This window comes from Plasmodium cynomolgi, chromosome 12, assembly GCF_000321355.1.
Source record: "Plasmodium cynomolgi strain B DNA, chromosome 12, whole genome shotgun sequence".
NCBI classification, from domain to species: domain Eukaryota; phylum Apicomplexa; class Aconoidasida; order Haemosporida; family Plasmodiidae; genus Plasmodium; species Plasmodium cynomolgi.
In genome coordinates this window covers 2,149,735-2,168,216 of record NC_020405.1, presented here as the reverse complement: position 1 = coordinate 2,168,216, position 18,482 = coordinate 2,149,735, and the positions used below count along the sequence as shown (strand labels likewise).

The window sequence follows — 18,482 nt, the reverse complement described above, 5'->3', positions numbered from 1 at the left end:
AAAAAAAGGCAGCTCCTTATATACACAAGCGTGTTCATATTGCTCCAAAGAGCTAATCCCTTTGGTGACAAATAAACCTTTTTTACATGTATTAAAAATTTAAGTACACATACGGTGCGGGGACACTAGGATCATTTTGTTGGCATTCCCCTTAGTGGGGGGTAAATAAGTTCTCCGTGTGCTGCCCTGCCATTGCTGCCCTTCCCCCCGGCTGCACATAAAGCAATTGCATTGTGATTACACAAATATGTGTGGCGGCTCTTCAAACATGTTCCAAATGGTGCCACCTGAAATACCGTTCGAATATTTCCTAACTGGGTGGAAAAAAAAAAAAAAAATACGCAAATATGTACGCGCATTACCTTACCAAGTTGGTAAAAAAAAAAAAAAAAAAAAAACAAAAGGAGCATTACATGTTTTTTTTTTTTTCTTCCATTTCTTTGCCTGGGATTGCAATATGTTTAACTTTATTTTATTTTGTTTTTCCTTTTTTGTTCCTAGAGCCGTTCATCAGCCTATAAATGCGCATATCACACTAGTTTTATGCGCTCCCCTTTTTTGTACCCTTTTTTTTTTACCTTTCTTTGGGCCATTTTTTTGGCCTTTTTTTTTGAAGCCTGGCGTAGATTTGAAAATACTCAAGCCGGTTGGCGATGGAAGAAGGGCGCCAGAAAAGCCAAGCAGGGGAAGCAAATGCATAAGTGCATCCGTACATGGCCACACGATCACATGCTCGTATGTACATACATGCTTATGCATATGTTAGTAAACATAACATTACACAGCACGAGCTGCCCACCAGCCACCAACATGTGCGTGCACTGGGATTTATAAACTCAAAGCGCCAGAAGCAAACCAATTTATAATTAGGTCTGTTCCCCCACCCACTTTGCTTCCTAGAAATGGCTTGCTAGGACGGCAAGAAGATACTACGCATTGATTGCAGTAATGCATTTGCATACGAGTTGGTAAGCACCTGCAGAAATATGCGGGTATGCCGGAAGGAGGCACACGTGTATTCGCGCAAACGCAAGTTTGATCGCTTCGGGAAGGAAGAACCACCCGTACTTACAATAGTGTTGTGCTAACACGTCAGTCCACTTTGATTCGCATTATTATTGCATCTCCCTTTGCGTGAAACAAATTGAAGAACTATCACACTGGAGGGAGCAGCGCGTACGTTACTTCCACGAGTCCCTCCCGTCCCAACTCCACTGTGATGTATAAACCCGCATAATAGGGGGGACAAAAAAAAAAAAACGGGGCCATTTTTTTCTTTTTTTTTTTTTTGTTTCGCAAAAAATAGTGACGAACATTTTGCCCTTGAGAGCACCCCCTTCTCGGGACTTACCTAGACATAGTTGCCCCCTTCATCATGTCAATAAAACTAAGAGAACTAATTCGAAACATCCGGAATTGCAAAACGGCAGCAGAGGAAAGGTCAGTCGTGGCCAAGGAATGTGCACTCATCAGGACAGCCTTCAAAGAAGAAGACAATATTTATAGACACAGAAATGTAGCCAAATTATTATTCATGAATATGTTGGGGTACCCAACCTACTTTGGTCAAATCGAATGCTTAAAATTAATTGCGTCGAGTAAATTCTCCTTTAAAAGGATAGGCTATCTAGGGTTGACCATCCTACTTGACGAAAACACGGACATCCTAATGTTAGTGACCAATTCTATAAAGAATGATTTAAAAAATAGTAATCAGTACATTAATGGATTGGCCTTGTGCGCCCTGGGAAACATCGCAAACACGGAAATGTGCTCCTCCTTGAGGTACGAAATTTTGGATTTGATGAATATAAATAATCCCTACATTAAGAAGAAGGCAGCCATGTGTGCAATTCGTATTTTAAAAAAAACTACCGACATGGAAGATCTGTTCGTCGAGAAAATTAACAATCTGTTAGAGGACAGAAATCATGGAGTGTTAAGTGCTGGAATCAGTTTGATGATATCCCTAATAGAAAAGAATTCCCAGTATAGGAAGATACTCAAGGGGCACACCAACAAAATTGTGAAAATTTTAAAAAGTTGCGTCATGTCGAGCTACTCCCATGGCGTGGAGTACGACGTGTACGGCATTAACGACCCATTTCTGCAGGTTAAAATATTGAAGCTTCTCAAGTATTTGAATACAGATAGTGGAGGTACCTCCAGCGGGCCGATTGGGACACGAATAGAAGGCCAATCCGATGAAGCCATCGACGGTGTAACGGATGGTCACGCAACCATAACGCAGAGCAGAAACATAGTTGGAAGCGAATCAGATAATAAACAGCATGTCTACGATATGGAAGAAGTCAATTCAGTGTTAGCCCAAGTAGCAACGAATACAGATTCGACAAAAAACGTGGGGAACGCTATCTTATATGAGTGTGTGAAGACAATTACGTATATATCAACCGATCCAGGGTTGCTAGTCCTAGCTGTGAATGTTCTGGGGAAATTTTTACAGAACACGGATAACAACATCAGGTATGTGGGATTATGCACCTTACAGAAATTGCTAAAGAAGGATCCGAAAACGTTGCACATATACAGAAACACAATAATAGAGTGCCTAAAGGATCAAGATATAAGCATCCGGAAAAAGGCACTGGATGTAGCATTCGCCCTTATAACAAAAGACTCCCTAAAAGTGATGGTGAAGGAACTGCTAAATTATTTACTCGTCGCGGACATAGAAATAAAGAGTGACATCGTCTCAAACATATGCGTATCAGTGAATAAATACTCCCCAAATGTACAATACCTTTTAGATACATACATCAAATTGTTGTGTCTAGCTGGGAACTTCATACAAGACCACATCAAGAACGATTTTATTTATCACGTTTTGCAAAATTCAGAGTTTCACGCCTATGTTGTTTATAAAATATTTTTTTGCATAAAAGAGAACCTAAACCAGTATGCACTAGTCCAAGTGGGAATTTGGTGCATAGGAGAGTTAGGAGATTTGCTAGTACAGGAGAGTAATAAAAATGTCGGACCAGATGGAGAAACGATAACTGTCACGCATGAAGATGTTTTCGATTTACTAGAAAAAATCGTAAAAACGTACGAAAAAAATGCCATTAAAGAGTTACACAATATTAATATTAAGGACCCCATACAGAACATACTATACAATAAATCTTCCAACATATTTGAAGATATTCATTTGAACACAGTCAATTATGCTCAAACGAGCTATAACAATAGTGCCTACATTTGTTGTAACGTCGCGAGCGAAAGTATGCACTCCAATGACAGCAATGTTATTTTGCAGTATGTCCTTATGTGCCTTAATAAACTCACCGTACGCTTCCCCACGCAGAAATTAAAAATCGAAAAAATTATTCAGAAATATAAAAAAAATAAATGCATTGAAATTCAACAGAGGGCTTGTGAATTTCACGAATTGATGAGCACACAGTGGGATGATATAAGAGACTCCATACTTCTACGCATTCCTCCGTGTGCTAATAAAAAAATGAACAAAAGGAGACCCTCCCACGTGGATGACGATGATATTGTGGAGGTCAGTGTTGATGATGCGATTGGCAGCCAAGGACTGCGAGACTCAGGCATTATGAATAATTCTTCCACGGACATTTACACCGATAAAGTCAGCACAGCCTGTGTGGACCTCCTAGATCTGGAGGACGTCCTAGGCATACAAAATGGAGATACAAATCACCCCAGTATCACCACGGACGTTCGTAGTGCCCCCCCTAAGATGGATACCCTCAACGGAACTCGCCACCTCAGCATTAACGAGACAGCTGCCAACAAATTAGACATGCTAGACATTGCCGATGATGTGAAAATATCCAGCACCCACTTGTTACGCAGCCAGGAGTTGAAGGACAACGCCACTGCAAGCAACGACAAGGGGATGGAAATTGCAAAGAAGAAAAATGAAGACATACTGGCGGACCTCTTCGGCAATATCTCGATTGATCAGCCTAAGAGCAGTGCACAAGGTGGGTCCACACTTCCGCTTCCTGCACATTCTGCCATCCCCAAGTGTGCGTGCAATTCATCGTGATGTCTTTCCCCTACACGCAGGAAACACATCCCTAGACCTCCTTTTGGACGACATGCCGCCGGAGAAGAAAGACGACCTCCTGAGCGTAAGAAACTCATTAGAGTGCCTCTACAAATGTTATACACACCCGCCTCCGCGTCTACACACTTTTACACACTAATGCGCGTGCCCAATCACACTTGCAGCTAAACCTAGGGAGTGCCAAAATACAAATAGACCCCTTGAAGGTATACGACAAGAACGGCGTCGAAATTTGCTTCCACTTTGAAAAAGAAAACATAGACTCGGAAGCTGCAACTATATGGGCTACCTATTCAAACAAGTCAGGCGAGTTGTTATCTTCCTTCATTTTCGAGGTATGGATGGAAAGGGACTAAAAATTGTGCCAATCTGAGTGTGCATGTAGATGTGCCCCCGAGGTTTATGGCCCCTCTGCAGGATTACGGGCGAGGTTGCGTAGTGGGACGCAGCCTATTTCATTGCCACACTGCTCACTTGCGCTGTTCACTTCCCTTTGGTTTTCGTATTTCCCCCCTCAGGCCGTCGTTCCCAACTACGTGAAACTCGAAATACTCGCTGCCTCATCCAGCGAACTCCCACCTGGAGAAGAAAACAAAATACAACAGGAACTAAAAATTGTAAACAAGCTGTTCAAGAAAAAGCCACTCCTTATGAAGGTGAGGATATCCTATCTGAGGAATGGAGAGAAGTTTCAGGATTTCATTAACATCGGAAACTTTTCCACTGCTTTGTGAAGGGTTAGGGGAAGGGACACTTTCCAAATGTTCAAACGTATATGTGTAGATATAAAGGTATGTGTTGACTCCCCATAGCGGAACGCACACGCACATTTTTTTTTTACCCATGCAATTTATCATCTTAGTCATAGTAAACATTATTTTTTTTGTAATTTCGTCCCCCTCTTTTTTTTAAAATAACAATCATTCGCATACTAAAAATAGTCATTTGAATAAAACAAATTTTCCGTCTTTAAAAAGTGATTACGTGTGGGACACATCAACTGCAATGTCCGTTTCGCTACGCTTCGCCGATCGCCTCCGTTTGTCCCGAACGAAAATTGCGTTCTTCACGTAAGACGTAAGGGGTGTGTAAAATTCATCTTGGCATACAGGAGACGTATCGTGTGAATAGCACATTGGCCTTTTTTTTTCCCCCCTCCCCGCAAGAATGTTACGTGGAACATTTGGAAAATCTTATTTAAACGTTTTTTTTTCCCACAAATGGGAGTATTATTTCGGATGCGAAAGGAGGCAACAAAAATTGGGGAAAATTAAAAAGGGGGACGGAGTTATCCGTGAGGGCGTTTAGGATGGTGCCAAAGGAAAGGGACAAATTAAAAGCCCCCATAAGGAACAATCTTGCCAAAAAAAAAAAAAGCGGTATATATATTATACCCCGATGGACGAAAAAAAATTACACAAAAAAGCGGAAGGCGTCGAATTGCCGAAGCGAACGGCATACGAAACAACAGAAGGAGCAAATGACTCGAAAAAAGGTTGATGGCGAGCATTAAAAAAGAGAATGATGTGTGCGTGCGAGCTGCGCGTGTCACTTTGTTACACGTAGTAGGAGGGGTCTTCCCCGCAAAATGGACCGCTAGTGCAGCCACGCACGAAGGGTTGGACATATTGCCTCGTCACAGGACCTACATGAGGAGAGACGGATAAACAAACGACATGATGAAGACCCAGATGAGGAGAAGACAAATAAAGAATATCTTGAGCCATCCCCAGAAGGGCTTGTAAATATCGTTGAATCCAATGGAGTAAACGAAGTCGTTCCAGTCCCTGCCCGACTCGGGAGTCCTGAGGTAGGGATTTCTGTTTGGTTCCTCCCTCCCAAGCCCCACAGGTTTCATATTGGCCTTCGTTTGCGGCAGAAACTGCACAGTAACTTGTAAATAGCCATTGTAATTGTTGTCCGAATCCGTTCCCTTTTTTTTCCTTAACTTGAGCTCAGCATCTAGTTCTAGCTTATTAGCAATTTGGCAAGCCTTATTAATATATTTTGATAACTCCAAATTGACTTCCCCCAAAAATTCGCTCACCCCAACGTTGTTGTTATTGTACGCAGCTAGCTGCAAGAAACAAGTATTTAATGGGTGAGATATCCGAGGGTATACAACTCTCCAGTTAAAAACGGCGTTCCCATTTTTACAGCTATAATGGACATCGGTTGATTGGATGGTAGAATTGGTTCCGTTATAATTAACACAATCTAACTCAGCCGTGACGACGAGGTCGAAGGTTCTGCTCAGATTTTCATCCATGGATAGCATAGTGCATCTCCAAATGATAATTCGTATTTCGATGTCTGTCTTTTTAGGAGTTCCCATTTTATGTATAGGGATTTTTTTAGACTGTTCATAGTCCATAATTTCCACCCACATTTCTAGGATGCCATTATTTTTTCTTTCTTGATGGGTATCTAAAATAGCTTCTTCATTTTTGTAACTTCCCCCCCCCCAAAGGTAGGACGAAGTGGGTCTCACAAGATAAGTAAAAAAATCAAGGAATGAAAAAATTCCATTCCAGTTGTTTCCCTTTTCGTAGAGACTATCCATGGCTGAGCTACTGTAGTAACTCTGATCATTGCGTCTCCCAGTGCCCCCTCCCCCTTGTCGTGCTTTCAAGTCATCACTATATAAAGGTCTATACTCTATGGGGACTTTATTCCTCTTCATCATACCTCTCCACTCCTTACTTGTCCACCTATCAAATAAGTTAATTTCAGTTGAGCCAATGTACAGATCGTTTATCTGCTTGTCATAGTTATCCTCTGCACTGTATACACTGATGGTTAAAATTTCGTCTTCTGGAAAGATGGCTTCACTTTCCCATAGGCATCTAAAATCCGGGTTCAAACTGTTCTCCTTAAAGGAATTTCTCAAATTAGATGTTTTTTCGCCTAGTGAGAAAATCAAGTAAGGGTTGGCCATATAGCTATTATTTACCCCACGTATTCCTATTCCCCTTAATACGTAGACCCTAATTTTGAGGTACAATGGAATCTTTTTATCGCCTCTGAATTTGTTTCTAAAAGCACTTTGGCTAGTTACATCTTTCAAACTTAGTGGGATATTTTCTGATTCTAAATTTTGGTAGCGGATTTTTGTAAAGCACTTTATTTGTCCTCCTAAAATTTCTACGAAGGGGAATTTCTCATAACACGCGAAATGCATCCCCCCTTTTGTAATTTTATTTTCATTTGCACTCGTATACTGCACAGTGTTTGTCGACCAGTTCAACTTCCTCCTAAGTGGCAGAGACGGAATGAGTATATCGTCCAGGTAACTTTCCAACACGCCGTCTACTGAAACGCGATGAACATTCTTCACATATTTCCCCACATTTATTTTGTCTCCCTCCACGTATAGAATAAACCTAGGGGGGATGTAAACATTGAGGATGAATTTACTCGTTAATATTTTTATGTATGGATAATTTTTAACACTGTAACTTGTCTTGATCACTTCCGGCACACCGTCATCATGCAGCTTGTATATTTCGTTTTCGTATTTTATTTTGTAAGTTGTGCTGATGTCTCGCTTCCCTTGGGTGTAGGGATACCCTATCCCAAAAGGGCTATTCATTTTGTCCATCCCGTTTCTGTTGCCAAGAGAGCTGTGCATTGGGTTCCCTTGGCTCGGAAACTGCCCTGCGTTAATTGCCCTGCTGTAGTTTATCATACCATATGTGGCTGGGTTCTGGATGTTGTTCTTGTACAGGTTCTTTACCACGTCTTCGTTTGGACTTGCGCTCTGCGCGGGGCCATTTGGGAGCATTTGCGAGTTGCCATAGGGAGAGGCGTGTTGAGCGGTGTAGGGGTCGGTATATGGATCGGCATATGTACCACCGTACGGATCTGCGTATGGGTTAGCATACGTACCGCCGTACGGATCTGCGTATGGGTTAGCATACGTACCACCATACGGATCTGCGTATAGGTTAGCATACATACCGCCGTACGGATCTGCGTATGGGTCAGGATATGTACCTCCGTGCGGATCGACACACGAATCTCCGTACCCAACGGTGCGCTCATGGCTACGCTCATCGTCGCGCGCGCCCTCGTGCCTAAAAAGCGGCAACCGCCGCCACTTCTCGTCGTCGTCGGCTAACTCGCCCTGGCCGACCTCCTCCTTCAAGTTGAGGGTATGCTCGCAGTCGGCCAGGGAAATGGCTGTGATAACAAGCGCAGCGTTCTTGTTCTTGTACAGATTGAAAGCGTTGTCCACATTTTCCAAGTCGATGGTCTCAGAATAATCATCATGAGCTTGCAGGTAGTAGAGCACCTGGTCGAGGTCCTTAATCCAGGGCAAGTATGGGACTAGCGAAATGTTGGTCTCTCCAATGAAATACTTCTCCTTGATTTTCTTGTTGTACACTCTGATGTTCAGAATGGGATCAAAAATGGGATCAAGAGGAAGATCTAACGATAAATTTTCGATGCAAAACATTTCGAAGCTTTGCTGATCGAAGGAATTCCTCCAATTCTTCAAATGTATATGGGTATTAGATTTTAACGTCTTTTCATATTTAATGACAATTTCGTTATTTTTTTTCCCATATGATGAGTATGAAGTGATGGAGAGTAAAATAACTGGGTGGGTGATGGCAGTCCTGGTCAGTTTGTCACTTACCAATTGGATCTGCTTCTTTCTCTGCATGAGTATTAAATTTTCGAGAGACATGCAAAAAAATGACAAGGTGCATTTCTTTATCTCTGTTATCATGGGGTAAACTGGTATTTTCAGAGCGTCTTTCTCTTGTACTAGCTCAAAGTAGAGGAGTATATCTCCTACTCGTTCACCTCTTTGTAATTCGTTGTGTGGATAGAGATACTCATGCCAACTGTTGTTGCTACTATGGCCACTGTTTTTTCGAAGCTCTTTCTGTTTTTCATACATATACTCCTGCATCAATCTTTTGTCTTTCCCACGATGTTGCCACAAATTATTTGGATACATAGCCCTTACATGTTTACTCCCTTTGAGTTTAATCCACCTAGGCTTTACCTGGTCGACTACATTATATTTAGAGCCTCTATCTGCGAAATTACACTTCATTTTATTGTCACGAAGGTAGATGTCGTAATTGCAGAAGCACCTCCCAATGAAGTAAAAGGTGTTATTGTAAAATTCATACAAGGTGACTACGATGAGGGGAATGGTAGGCAACCCTACAGAATAGTCTGTTAAAATTTTCACGTTCATTTTTAAGCATTGTAAAAAGACAGGGTTAGAATTGCTCAACACAAGAGATGTTATTTTCATTTTCCCTGAGCAGGAGATATGCACAAATGTGTTAGGTGAGTCATTAAAATGGGATACCACATTTCGACATGCGTAGATGTAGCACCTCAACTCATAGTTAACTGGGATGAGATTTTTTCTTCTATTTATTCCTAACTGCACGTCATAAGCCTTTTCTAAGTTGAGTAATATTGACCCATTTTGAAATATGTTGTACATGCAGTTATTTTCTCCCTGGGTATTTTTGGGGATATTCTTTAAGGGGATCCAAATGGGACACCTTGACAGTTTTTCATTGTACAGGAGGACGTTCTTTAGTGGGAGTCTATAATATGCAATTCTCCTATCAGTGTTGTACGCCTCGTTTTTTTCTACACCTTCGGAGGTGCGCTCTCGCGGGGAGTGTCTCCTCCGATTAGGCCTCTTATTTTTCCGCCCTCCACTTCGCTCTTTTCGTTTGCTCAGGATGTACTTCTGGTGGTCTGTGAGCCGGGATCTTGCTCTAGGCCCGCCACTACCACCACTACCGCCGCTATCGTCGCTTCCATCACCGTAATCCGCGCCATCTCCCTCATCGGCGGCGTCCCCCTGGTGGCATCCCCGCTCGAACACATTTATGATTACATCCCACTGCTGCTTCTCATCCCGGACGACGCAAAACTTGAGGTTCTCTATCTTCCCCTTCCTTGGAGAGAAATAAAACTCGGTGTTATCTCCCCCCTCGATGATTTTTTGCTTTTCCGTAACTTTGGAGAAGAAGTTGTCCATGTTTAGCAAATCATCGAAGTTTAACAGGTTGGAAAAGTTGGCCTCTCCGTTACTTCCACCATGGTGGTTGTCCCCATTTGCTGTGAGCTGACGCGCTTTCTTCACATTTCGATTCCCCCTTGGGAGCATGTCCCCCTCGTTGGCGCGCACATAGTCGGTCCGCTTCCTAAAGGGGCCGCAAGACACCTGCACATAAATGTTATGCGCCAAAACCCCCGTCACAAAATATACATCGCATAACAAAGTAACGGGAATGTACAAAGGGTCGTCAAAAGCTAAGCAACTTTGAGTCATGGCAATATTCATATTTTCAAAGCTGTTTATCCTTTCGACGTAGGAACTTATACAAATCCTACCAAGATAATAGTTCCCCTCCATGGAGAGACTAAAATCAGAATTGACCAACTGATGAGTATGCTTTTCAAAGTCCATCTCCTTTTTATGGAACCCATACAAATTGATCCACGTGGGATTTAAGGACTCGTTCTTTACCTGGTTAAAGGATAAAACTCCTATAGCTAGGAGTTCATCATTTGATAGGAAATTCCAATCCCATATTTTAATAATGATAGAATCGTCCAAAATTGGAGTTGCGATAGGAATCTTAAAGCATTCATTGAAGGTATAATTCACACAGTTCCTTCCTTGACTTGACTTCAGGTGGCACCCATTAAACTCGCATGTAACGTACAGGTCTCTAAATTTCTTTCTATCTATATCTATGTATATATCCTCTATTTTGTGTATATTAACATATAGATAGTAATTCCTACAATGTGTGTCTCTGACCATGATCGGATTTTCCTCCACCACTGCTTTGGTCAAATCTGCGTAAAGTTGCTGGTCCTCCTCATCTTCGTAGCCAGTTCCATAGTAGCCAGTTGCACCACCATACAATGTAGGTTTTTCATTCCGTTCGGTCAACTCGTTAAATATGTCACTATTAGCCACATAATCCTTCTCGTCACAGACAATTACCTTTAGCCTCAGTGTCCCCCTGATATCTGTGCCATTTTTATACAGTATTGGGTAGGTCCCATAGATCTGGTGGTTTTTTTTATTCTTAATCAACTTGAGTTCAAATGAAATAACTCCTATTACGTCATTCCTCCAAAAGGTATTCGCGCTTTGGACTTCAAATTCTATTTTTGCTACGTTCCACTCGATTTCTGACAGGGTGAGTCGATCCCATATGTAGCTCTCCTCCCAGTTAACTGCGTTGTATTTTTTTTTCTTCTTTTTCGTGATGTACTCCTCGTTGCAGCAGCGCACAATTACCAGAGGGTCCAGTAACTCCTTGTCCTCCACCTCCAGGTTCTGCGCCTCGTAAATGGTGAACCCCACAGATATGGTCTTCATCAGTACGTTGGGTGTGGCGCAGTGGTGGGGTGAACCCGTCCGTTTGGAATCACCTTATTGGTTGTCTGCTTTTTCCCCTTCGAGTGGGTCATTTTTTGAGGGCCCCTCACGACAGCGCGCCTCGGGGTCTACACAAGTGCCAAACTTGCTCCACGTATGTGTTGAGTAAATCAAGCCACATGTGCATTACCTAACCAGGGGGAGAATCAACCCATGCGGTTTGTTCCTAACATAGAGTAGTCCCTGTGATGTCATGTAGTAATCATTAGTTAGGTACGCCCATGTGGATAGACCTTCCTTTCTACGCGTCCTATTGCATGTGCTGGACAATTCCTAGCATATATTACGTACAAAAAAAAAGGGGGGGAATTTTCTTTCTTTTTCTATTTCTTTTTTTTTTTTTTCCCATCCCTTCCCTTATGGAGACACACAGGATTGCACATCACTTAGTCCTTCAAACGGTTGCCTATTTTGCAAAACCGAGTTGGTTTATCCTTTGAGTGAGCTTACAACCTCGTAAAGCCGCTCAACATAAGACTGTCTAACAATGTTGTATTTTTTTCCCCTTCACCTGTGCGGAGGAAACTCAAAATGTGATTTACAAAGTGCAGGTACTTACCACCCGTGTAAGGCTTAACGTACTGCTTCCTTAGATCATCTGATTAAAAGCATACTAAACCTGATAAACGTGCGTGCCATTTTGCACACACAAGCATGCATGTGACTTTCAGCTGGGGATGCTCACATTATTATGCTTCACTTATCTGTTAAAGCCTCCACAATAAAAAAAAAAAAATCATCTCATTCTTTTGCTATAATTTAGTTAAATCTTAAAATTATATTGACAAAGTTGTGTTAATTTGAGGTGGAAAAAAAAAAAAAAAAAAAAAAGGGATACTCATTGAGTGACTTAAAATGTAAATCAAATTTAACAATGTTTAGAAGAAAAAAAAAGGGGCAGTGACAAATGTGCAAATGAAAAAGGGTGTAATAATGAACGCTTAAAAATCTATCATGGTAAAGAAAAAAAAAAATCATACACAAGTAATGTGTACATTAATGTGTACACTAATACGTGCATCCATATCCCCGCGCGTAACCCTGTGCCTAGAAATAATCTGCACGCAAGTCGCTTCACCCCTCGCATACACCAGCAGGACGAAACAACCACGTAAAAAAGAGCTCACCAATCGCGAGAAGGAATAAACAACACTGAAGCAACTGCGGAGTTGCGGCGCTGTGACGTAAAAATGCGCCTTAGACTAGTATCACCTACGGGAAAAATGTAGCATAAAAAGAATTTCGAAAAAGGACACACGTACATACATACATATATGTATGTACCTACACGCGTGTGTGCCCCCCTTCAGTGTCTACTAAAATTGATAACGTAACATGAACTCGTGAAAAACAGGGGAGAAAAATCTATCGAAAAAAGTGGACACATGCATCTATCACGGTGGAGGGGAGTTGGCCATATGACATAAAATAATGCCACGAAGACAAGGCGCCGTATACGTGACACCTCAGTTCCTCGAAGGGGAAATGTGAATGTATTAATCGCAGGACACGATTCGCCGTTATGCCCACCTTTCTCAATAAATGAATAATGTGTGCAAACGTACATATATACTTGTATGTAAATACGTAATTGCACAGTTTTCGCCAAATGGTAATTATATTAAGGGGCAGAAACACTAACAGTCGCGTAATTTCATTTTGCGCTTCATGAAAAAGGGTGACAGTTGTGTTTCCGCTTTTTCTCTTTTTAAAAATTGGGGGGGAGGGGGCGAACAAGAAATGTAAAAATCTGTCCTTTAGTGCACTGCAAAAGGGGTAATTCTATTATTTTATTTAATTTTTTTTTTTTGCCAATTTTGCTTTGCACATGAGACAGAATCAGTAAAATTTTTTACCACCACTTTTGACATGGACATGTGGTCATACGTACCCCCCCGAATCAGCCACTTTATTGGGAAAGGTACGCACCTGGAAAGGGAATGACAGAGTTAGATGAAACCCTTCCTGGACCCGGGAGGGAATCTCTTCTAAATAAATGGAGAATCGCAAAATGTATATATGAACAAGAGATATGCAGAACATCATAATTTTTTTTTTTTCTTTTTTTTTTGCGCATCACTTAAATCAGTTAATCAGGAATAGTCATCACGAACTACGCGATACCGCTTGATAATTCTGCACTCCAGGAAGATAACTCCTCACTCAGCTCATCGTTTTTGGGGCAACTTCGCATTGGGGAATGGTACGTCGGTTATGCTGCTCTATCTTCCTTCATACTTCATAATAATAAGGGCATGTTTTTTTCTTACACGAAAAAAAATCAAATATTCACTACCATGCTGCACACGCTGCGATATGTCTCGTTTTGCGTTACACACTTTACAACTGCTACCATTTTGCAGGTCCTTTTTTTTCCACCCCTTCCCCCTTCGTTAATTGCGCTGATTAAAACGGCCTTAACATCGGCTGCTTATCTACGCGCCTTCTCTACGATTTCCCAAACGGTGGGCGGTGTCTTACTCTATTTTGCCCTTAATTATGACACGTCTCTCCTCTCCCTTTGCTCTTTATTTTTTTTTTTTCGTGTCCTGACCCCTCTCCTCCACAGCACTATCCAGCTCCTTGAATCGCTTTTGCTTATTAGCTTCACCTGCTCTTTTCTGATTCTTCGGTGCGCATTTAACCTCTCTTCCCCTTTCTTCAGCAGCGCCCTTTTTGTTCGCGAATTCGTGCTCTCCTTCGCTCTTGTTGAGTGTGTCTAATTCTGCATCACTCTTTCGTCTCACATGGATGGCAAGTTGCGTGCTATTGAGTTGGACAGGTTGGCCATTCAGGAACGCGTCCTCTCCTGCGTTGAGGTCCGTTTCCATTTCGGCTTCCATTTCGGCTTCTATCTCCGCTTCCATCTCCGCATCTACCTCTGCTTCCATTTCCGCCTCCATGTCCGTGTCTATGTTTATGCACATTTGGGGCTCCGCCCCGATGACCCTTCGCCCCTTGGACACTTCTCTGCCGTCCAATGCTACCTCTACGACGCTGCTAGCTGCACTCTCCCTTTCGTCGTCCACATTTGGAGGGATGGTTCCATCCCCCATTTTGTCTGCATTGACCACCTCAATTAGATCGTCGAACGCCTCATTTTCGCATCCCCCTTTTTGACTCCTCTGCCAACTTGTGAGTGCCGACTTACTTTCGATCATACTCTTATAAACATCGACCACATCTTCGTCGTCATTTCCTTCATTTTGCGAATCATATTCGTGCTCATGTATCTTTTGGCACCAATCTTTTCTGTATGTCTCCTCCGCCACGTTGTTTCTCGTTTCGGTGTATAAATTCGTCTCAGTTTTGTAACCCCTGTGGGGTTTGCTTTCCCCAAATGGTTTCTCTAAGAGGGAGGACTCTTCCCCCTTAATGAACAATCCCACCTCGTTACATCCATCCTTGCCTCCATCGAGTGTGCCATGAGACAAGTCATTTCTACTGCATTCCTTACCAATAAATCTGATCTTCTTCATGTCCTTCTCCTCATAGTTACTCCCCACCTGCTTGCGCTTAACGGGTTGCCTTTCATCTGGCGTCAAAGAAGCGTCTATTTTATGGTCACTGTCTTGCATATGACTAGCGGGAAAGTCACGCCCATTTCTAATACTATGAGCATCCCATTTGGTGTAGGACTCGTTATTAACACAAAAGTTCTCCGGAGTAGTGTTGGATCTGTTCAGTTTGTTCAGAAAATTTTCTCTTCTATTTTTCATCCTCCATCCATTATTATTGCTACTACTATTGTTACGATTATTGCTGTTATTATCGACTCCATTTTTTTGTACCACTGAATGCATGGAAGGAAACTTGGACGAATTGAGGAACAATTCTTCTGTCCCTAGGAAGGACGACGATTCCTCACTGTTTAGACATAATGAATGACAGTTTGAAAAGTGTGAGTTATTTTCCTTTGTCGTGTTGAAGCTATTCAAATGGTTCACTAAATAATTATCTATGATTTTCCTTTTAGCTATATTGTTAATAAAGCTATCTTCTTCGGATTCTATAGATATGGACTTCTTCAATAATTTTTTGTTTGACAGAAAATATTGGGGTGATGAATTGAAAGGAGCACCTAATCCGTTTAACATAATTTTAATTAAATTATTTGCAATACTTTCCAGAGATTCTGTTTTCGTTTCAAAAACAGGAATCCAGATACTTAGTTGTCCTAACGTTCTACATGAAGTGATGTAATTAAAAATGTCGTAATAGTATTCCCCTAGATGAGGTTGCAGTTCTTGTAACTTCAACACACATTTGCATTTATAATCAATAAATGCCTTTTGCATGTACAACCCTTCCTTGTTATGATTGATTAAAGAATTAATTTCCTGGATTAGTTTATTTATCTCCTGCTCAAGTGTCAAACTTTTGTTTTTTAAGTTTTCATACTCACACTCTTTGAATATAACCCTGTTGATGAGGTAATGAATGTTGGTTGTCTGCATACTGTAGGCTGCTTTCATATTTTGAAGCTCCTTTTCCTTTTGATAATTTTTTATCTTTAGCGAGGATAAGTCTTCGTTGTCAATTTCGATTGATGATGATATGTACTCAAGGAGATCCTTCTGGTTCACTGCAATGTACTTGTCTCCATAGTCATGAATGTTCACAGGAAAAATAATCAATGATTTGTTCGCGTCCAATTTGATTACCTTTGCCTTTTTGGAGAATAAAATATTTTTATTAACTTCGTCACATTTTTTTACCATGTCGCAGAAGTCCTTATATTCAATTACCGTTGAGTTTTCACCAATGGCATTTTTCACATTGACGTTTTTATTCCCCTTCCGTTTGCTACTGTTCTGGTCACACCTCTGCGAGTTGTTAATACTTGTATGTTCGTGCATTCCTTCATCGTTAATTTCATGATTTTCTCCTTTTTCTTCCACCAACGGGGCTCTATCGTGAGGATTTTCCTTTTTTCTCTCTCCTGCTATCATTGGAAGTATTCAGGGGGAATGAGGGTTAAAAAAGGAAGGTCACATTTTTTGATAGAAACGGGCCACATGGGAGCAGCTCAGAAGACTAATCATGCTTATGGGCAAAAAATGCTGCGCGAGTTGTTGTCAAAATGGGAACCATAAGGCGCTGCAACATGCACATAAGTGTATGCACACACGTACACACATGTACACTTCGTCAAACCGAACAGCGCTCCGAACGGGACGCGTGCAGATGCGCTTAAACGGTGAAAGTAAAAAAGAGGTCACAAGTAACTTGGACAAGCTCCCCACAGGAGTGCTCATTTTAGCCCTTTTCGCAGCTTCTTTCCTTTTTCCTTTTTTTTTTACCTGAATGGGCAAGGTTTTTGCAGCTGTGCAATGGCTTATCTGCATCGTGTTCCTCATCCTTGTTCGGAAGGGCACCTTTTCTAAAGTTGGCGGCCTTCTTTTTGATTCCATAACTATCATTATTCGAGGGCAACGTGTTGGGGCTGTACCTGTAAACGATGTTTTCGTCATTCTGTTCGCACGCTTTGTCGTTGAAGGGGGCGCTAAAATTGTACAGCGACACGTCTCCATTCTTTTTGCGAAGATCGGTATTGCCCCGGCTGTTATTTCCGCGGCTGTTGTTACCGCTGCTTCTGTTTCCCCGACTGTTATTGGCGCTTCCGCTACTTTTGCTTCCACTGCTTCCGTTACCGCTACTTTTGCCTCCGCTGCTACCATTGTGGCTAGCGCCGCTCCTGTCGCTGGCGAACTTCGCGTCCATCAGGCATTCATTGTTACAGTGGATAATTTCAATCATGTTTTTCTTGCACACCGGTATCCCCCTGCTTGCCTCGTACTTGCAGCCCCTGTTGTCCATTTCGCTATTCACAGTCTCGATGTAATTGCTCTGCTCATCTTTCATCAAATCGTTATCATAGATAAATAGAGCGTTCCTGTCATCGTAGCTGTGTATGGCATTTATGTTTACATCATTTTCGTAAAGCATATTTTGTTTATCGAAATATGCTACGGGGTCATTGTTTGCGAATGAGTTGGACTCGGTTTTGTTCAAATTGTACCCGTTGCACCTGATTATATTTTCCTCTTCACTGTTTTTATTTTGCGTATTGGTATTATTTTCTACATTCGAACTATCATCATCGTTTGACGAAATGGAGTTTTTCATCCTATTATTTGTGTTGCTCAGGTTAGGGTTCACCTGACTATTCGATATATTTTTTATATAATGGCTTAAGTTGGAGTTAAAGGGGGAAAAGGAATCAGTTTTTTTCCCCTTATTGCTATGCGTAGAGCTTTCAAAACATTTATTGTAATCCTCGAAATTTTCCATCAGGTTGTAATCATCAGCTTCACAGGGCAGCTGATCTATGAGGGTGGCAAACTGACGTATTTGGGACGATGCCATTATTACATATTTGCGCCGCGAATGTGTGTCTCAAGGGGGGGGGAGGGGTTAACTGGCGTGTACTAGCTTATTCTGCCGAGTACTGGCTTATGCTGTCGTGTAGTGGCTTATGATACCATGTACCGGAGTGTACGCGCGTCCTATGTATGCATTTATCCACATGCACACCTCTCTACATGAATGTGCGTTGCGTGCGCGATGCCGTGAGGATCAACCCATAAATGTTGAAAAAAGAGTTACATGTAAAAAGTCACATGTAAAAAGTTACGAGAAAAAGGTCACTCCGAAAACGTCACTCGCAAAACATTGCGCGAAAAAAGTTACATGAAAAAAGTAACGCGAAAAAAGTTACGTGTCACTCTACTTTGAAAAATTAAAATTGACATGGTTCATCAAGCGTTATACATTCTATAGTTTTATCCTTCCCATGCATTTTTTTTTTTCCTTTTCCTTCGTACTATGTTATCCAAAACGCTATCGCTCAAATTTTCCAAAAACAAAAAATGTATATTACACATACGTATTTTGCATAGCATTGTTTACATTTTTCACTGAATAATATACACTATTATGTATACTATGCATTTTTGCAAAATAGTTTTTTTTTTT

General features: G+C 41.6%; 3 protein-coding genes across 3 annotated transcripts; 1 reads left to right on the top strand and 2 right to left on the bottom strand.

Moving 5' to 3' along the window:
- Positions 1-1,375: 1,375 nt before the first annotated feature.
- PCYB_125960 (adapter-related protein complex 1 gamma 2 subunit) lies at positions 1,376-4,797 on the top strand (the record flags this gene model as incomplete). The annotated part of the gene is made up of 4 exons (XM_004223929.1): positions 1,376-3,977; positions 4,063-4,127; positions 4,228-4,398; positions 4,582-4,797. The coding sequence occupies 4 exons, from the start codon at positions 1,376-1,378 to the stop codon at positions 4,795-4,797; spliced, it is 3,054 nt and encodes a 1,017-aa protein (XP_004223977.1).
- A 911-nt stretch (positions 4,798-5,708) lies between these two features.
- PCYB_125950 (ferlin) lies at positions 5,709-11,444 on the bottom strand (the record flags this gene model as incomplete). The annotated part of the gene is made up of 1 exon (XM_004223928.1): positions 5,709-11,444. The coding sequence occupies one exon, from the start codon at positions 11,442-11,444 to the stop codon at positions 5,709-5,711; it is 5,736 nt and encodes a 1,911-aa protein (XP_004223976.1).
- Positions 11,445-14,032: 2,588 nt separating this feature from the next.
- Positions 14,033-17,873, bottom strand: PCYB_125940 (hypothetical protein; the record flags this gene model as incomplete). Its single annotated transcript, XM_004223927.1, has 2 exons — positions 14,033-16,449; positions 16,808-17,873. The coding sequence occupies 2 exons, from the start codon at positions 17,871-17,873 to the stop codon at positions 14,033-14,035; spliced, it is 3,483 nt and encodes a 1,160-aa protein (XP_004223975.1).
- Between the last annotated feature and the right edge of the window lie 609 nt (positions 17,874-18,482).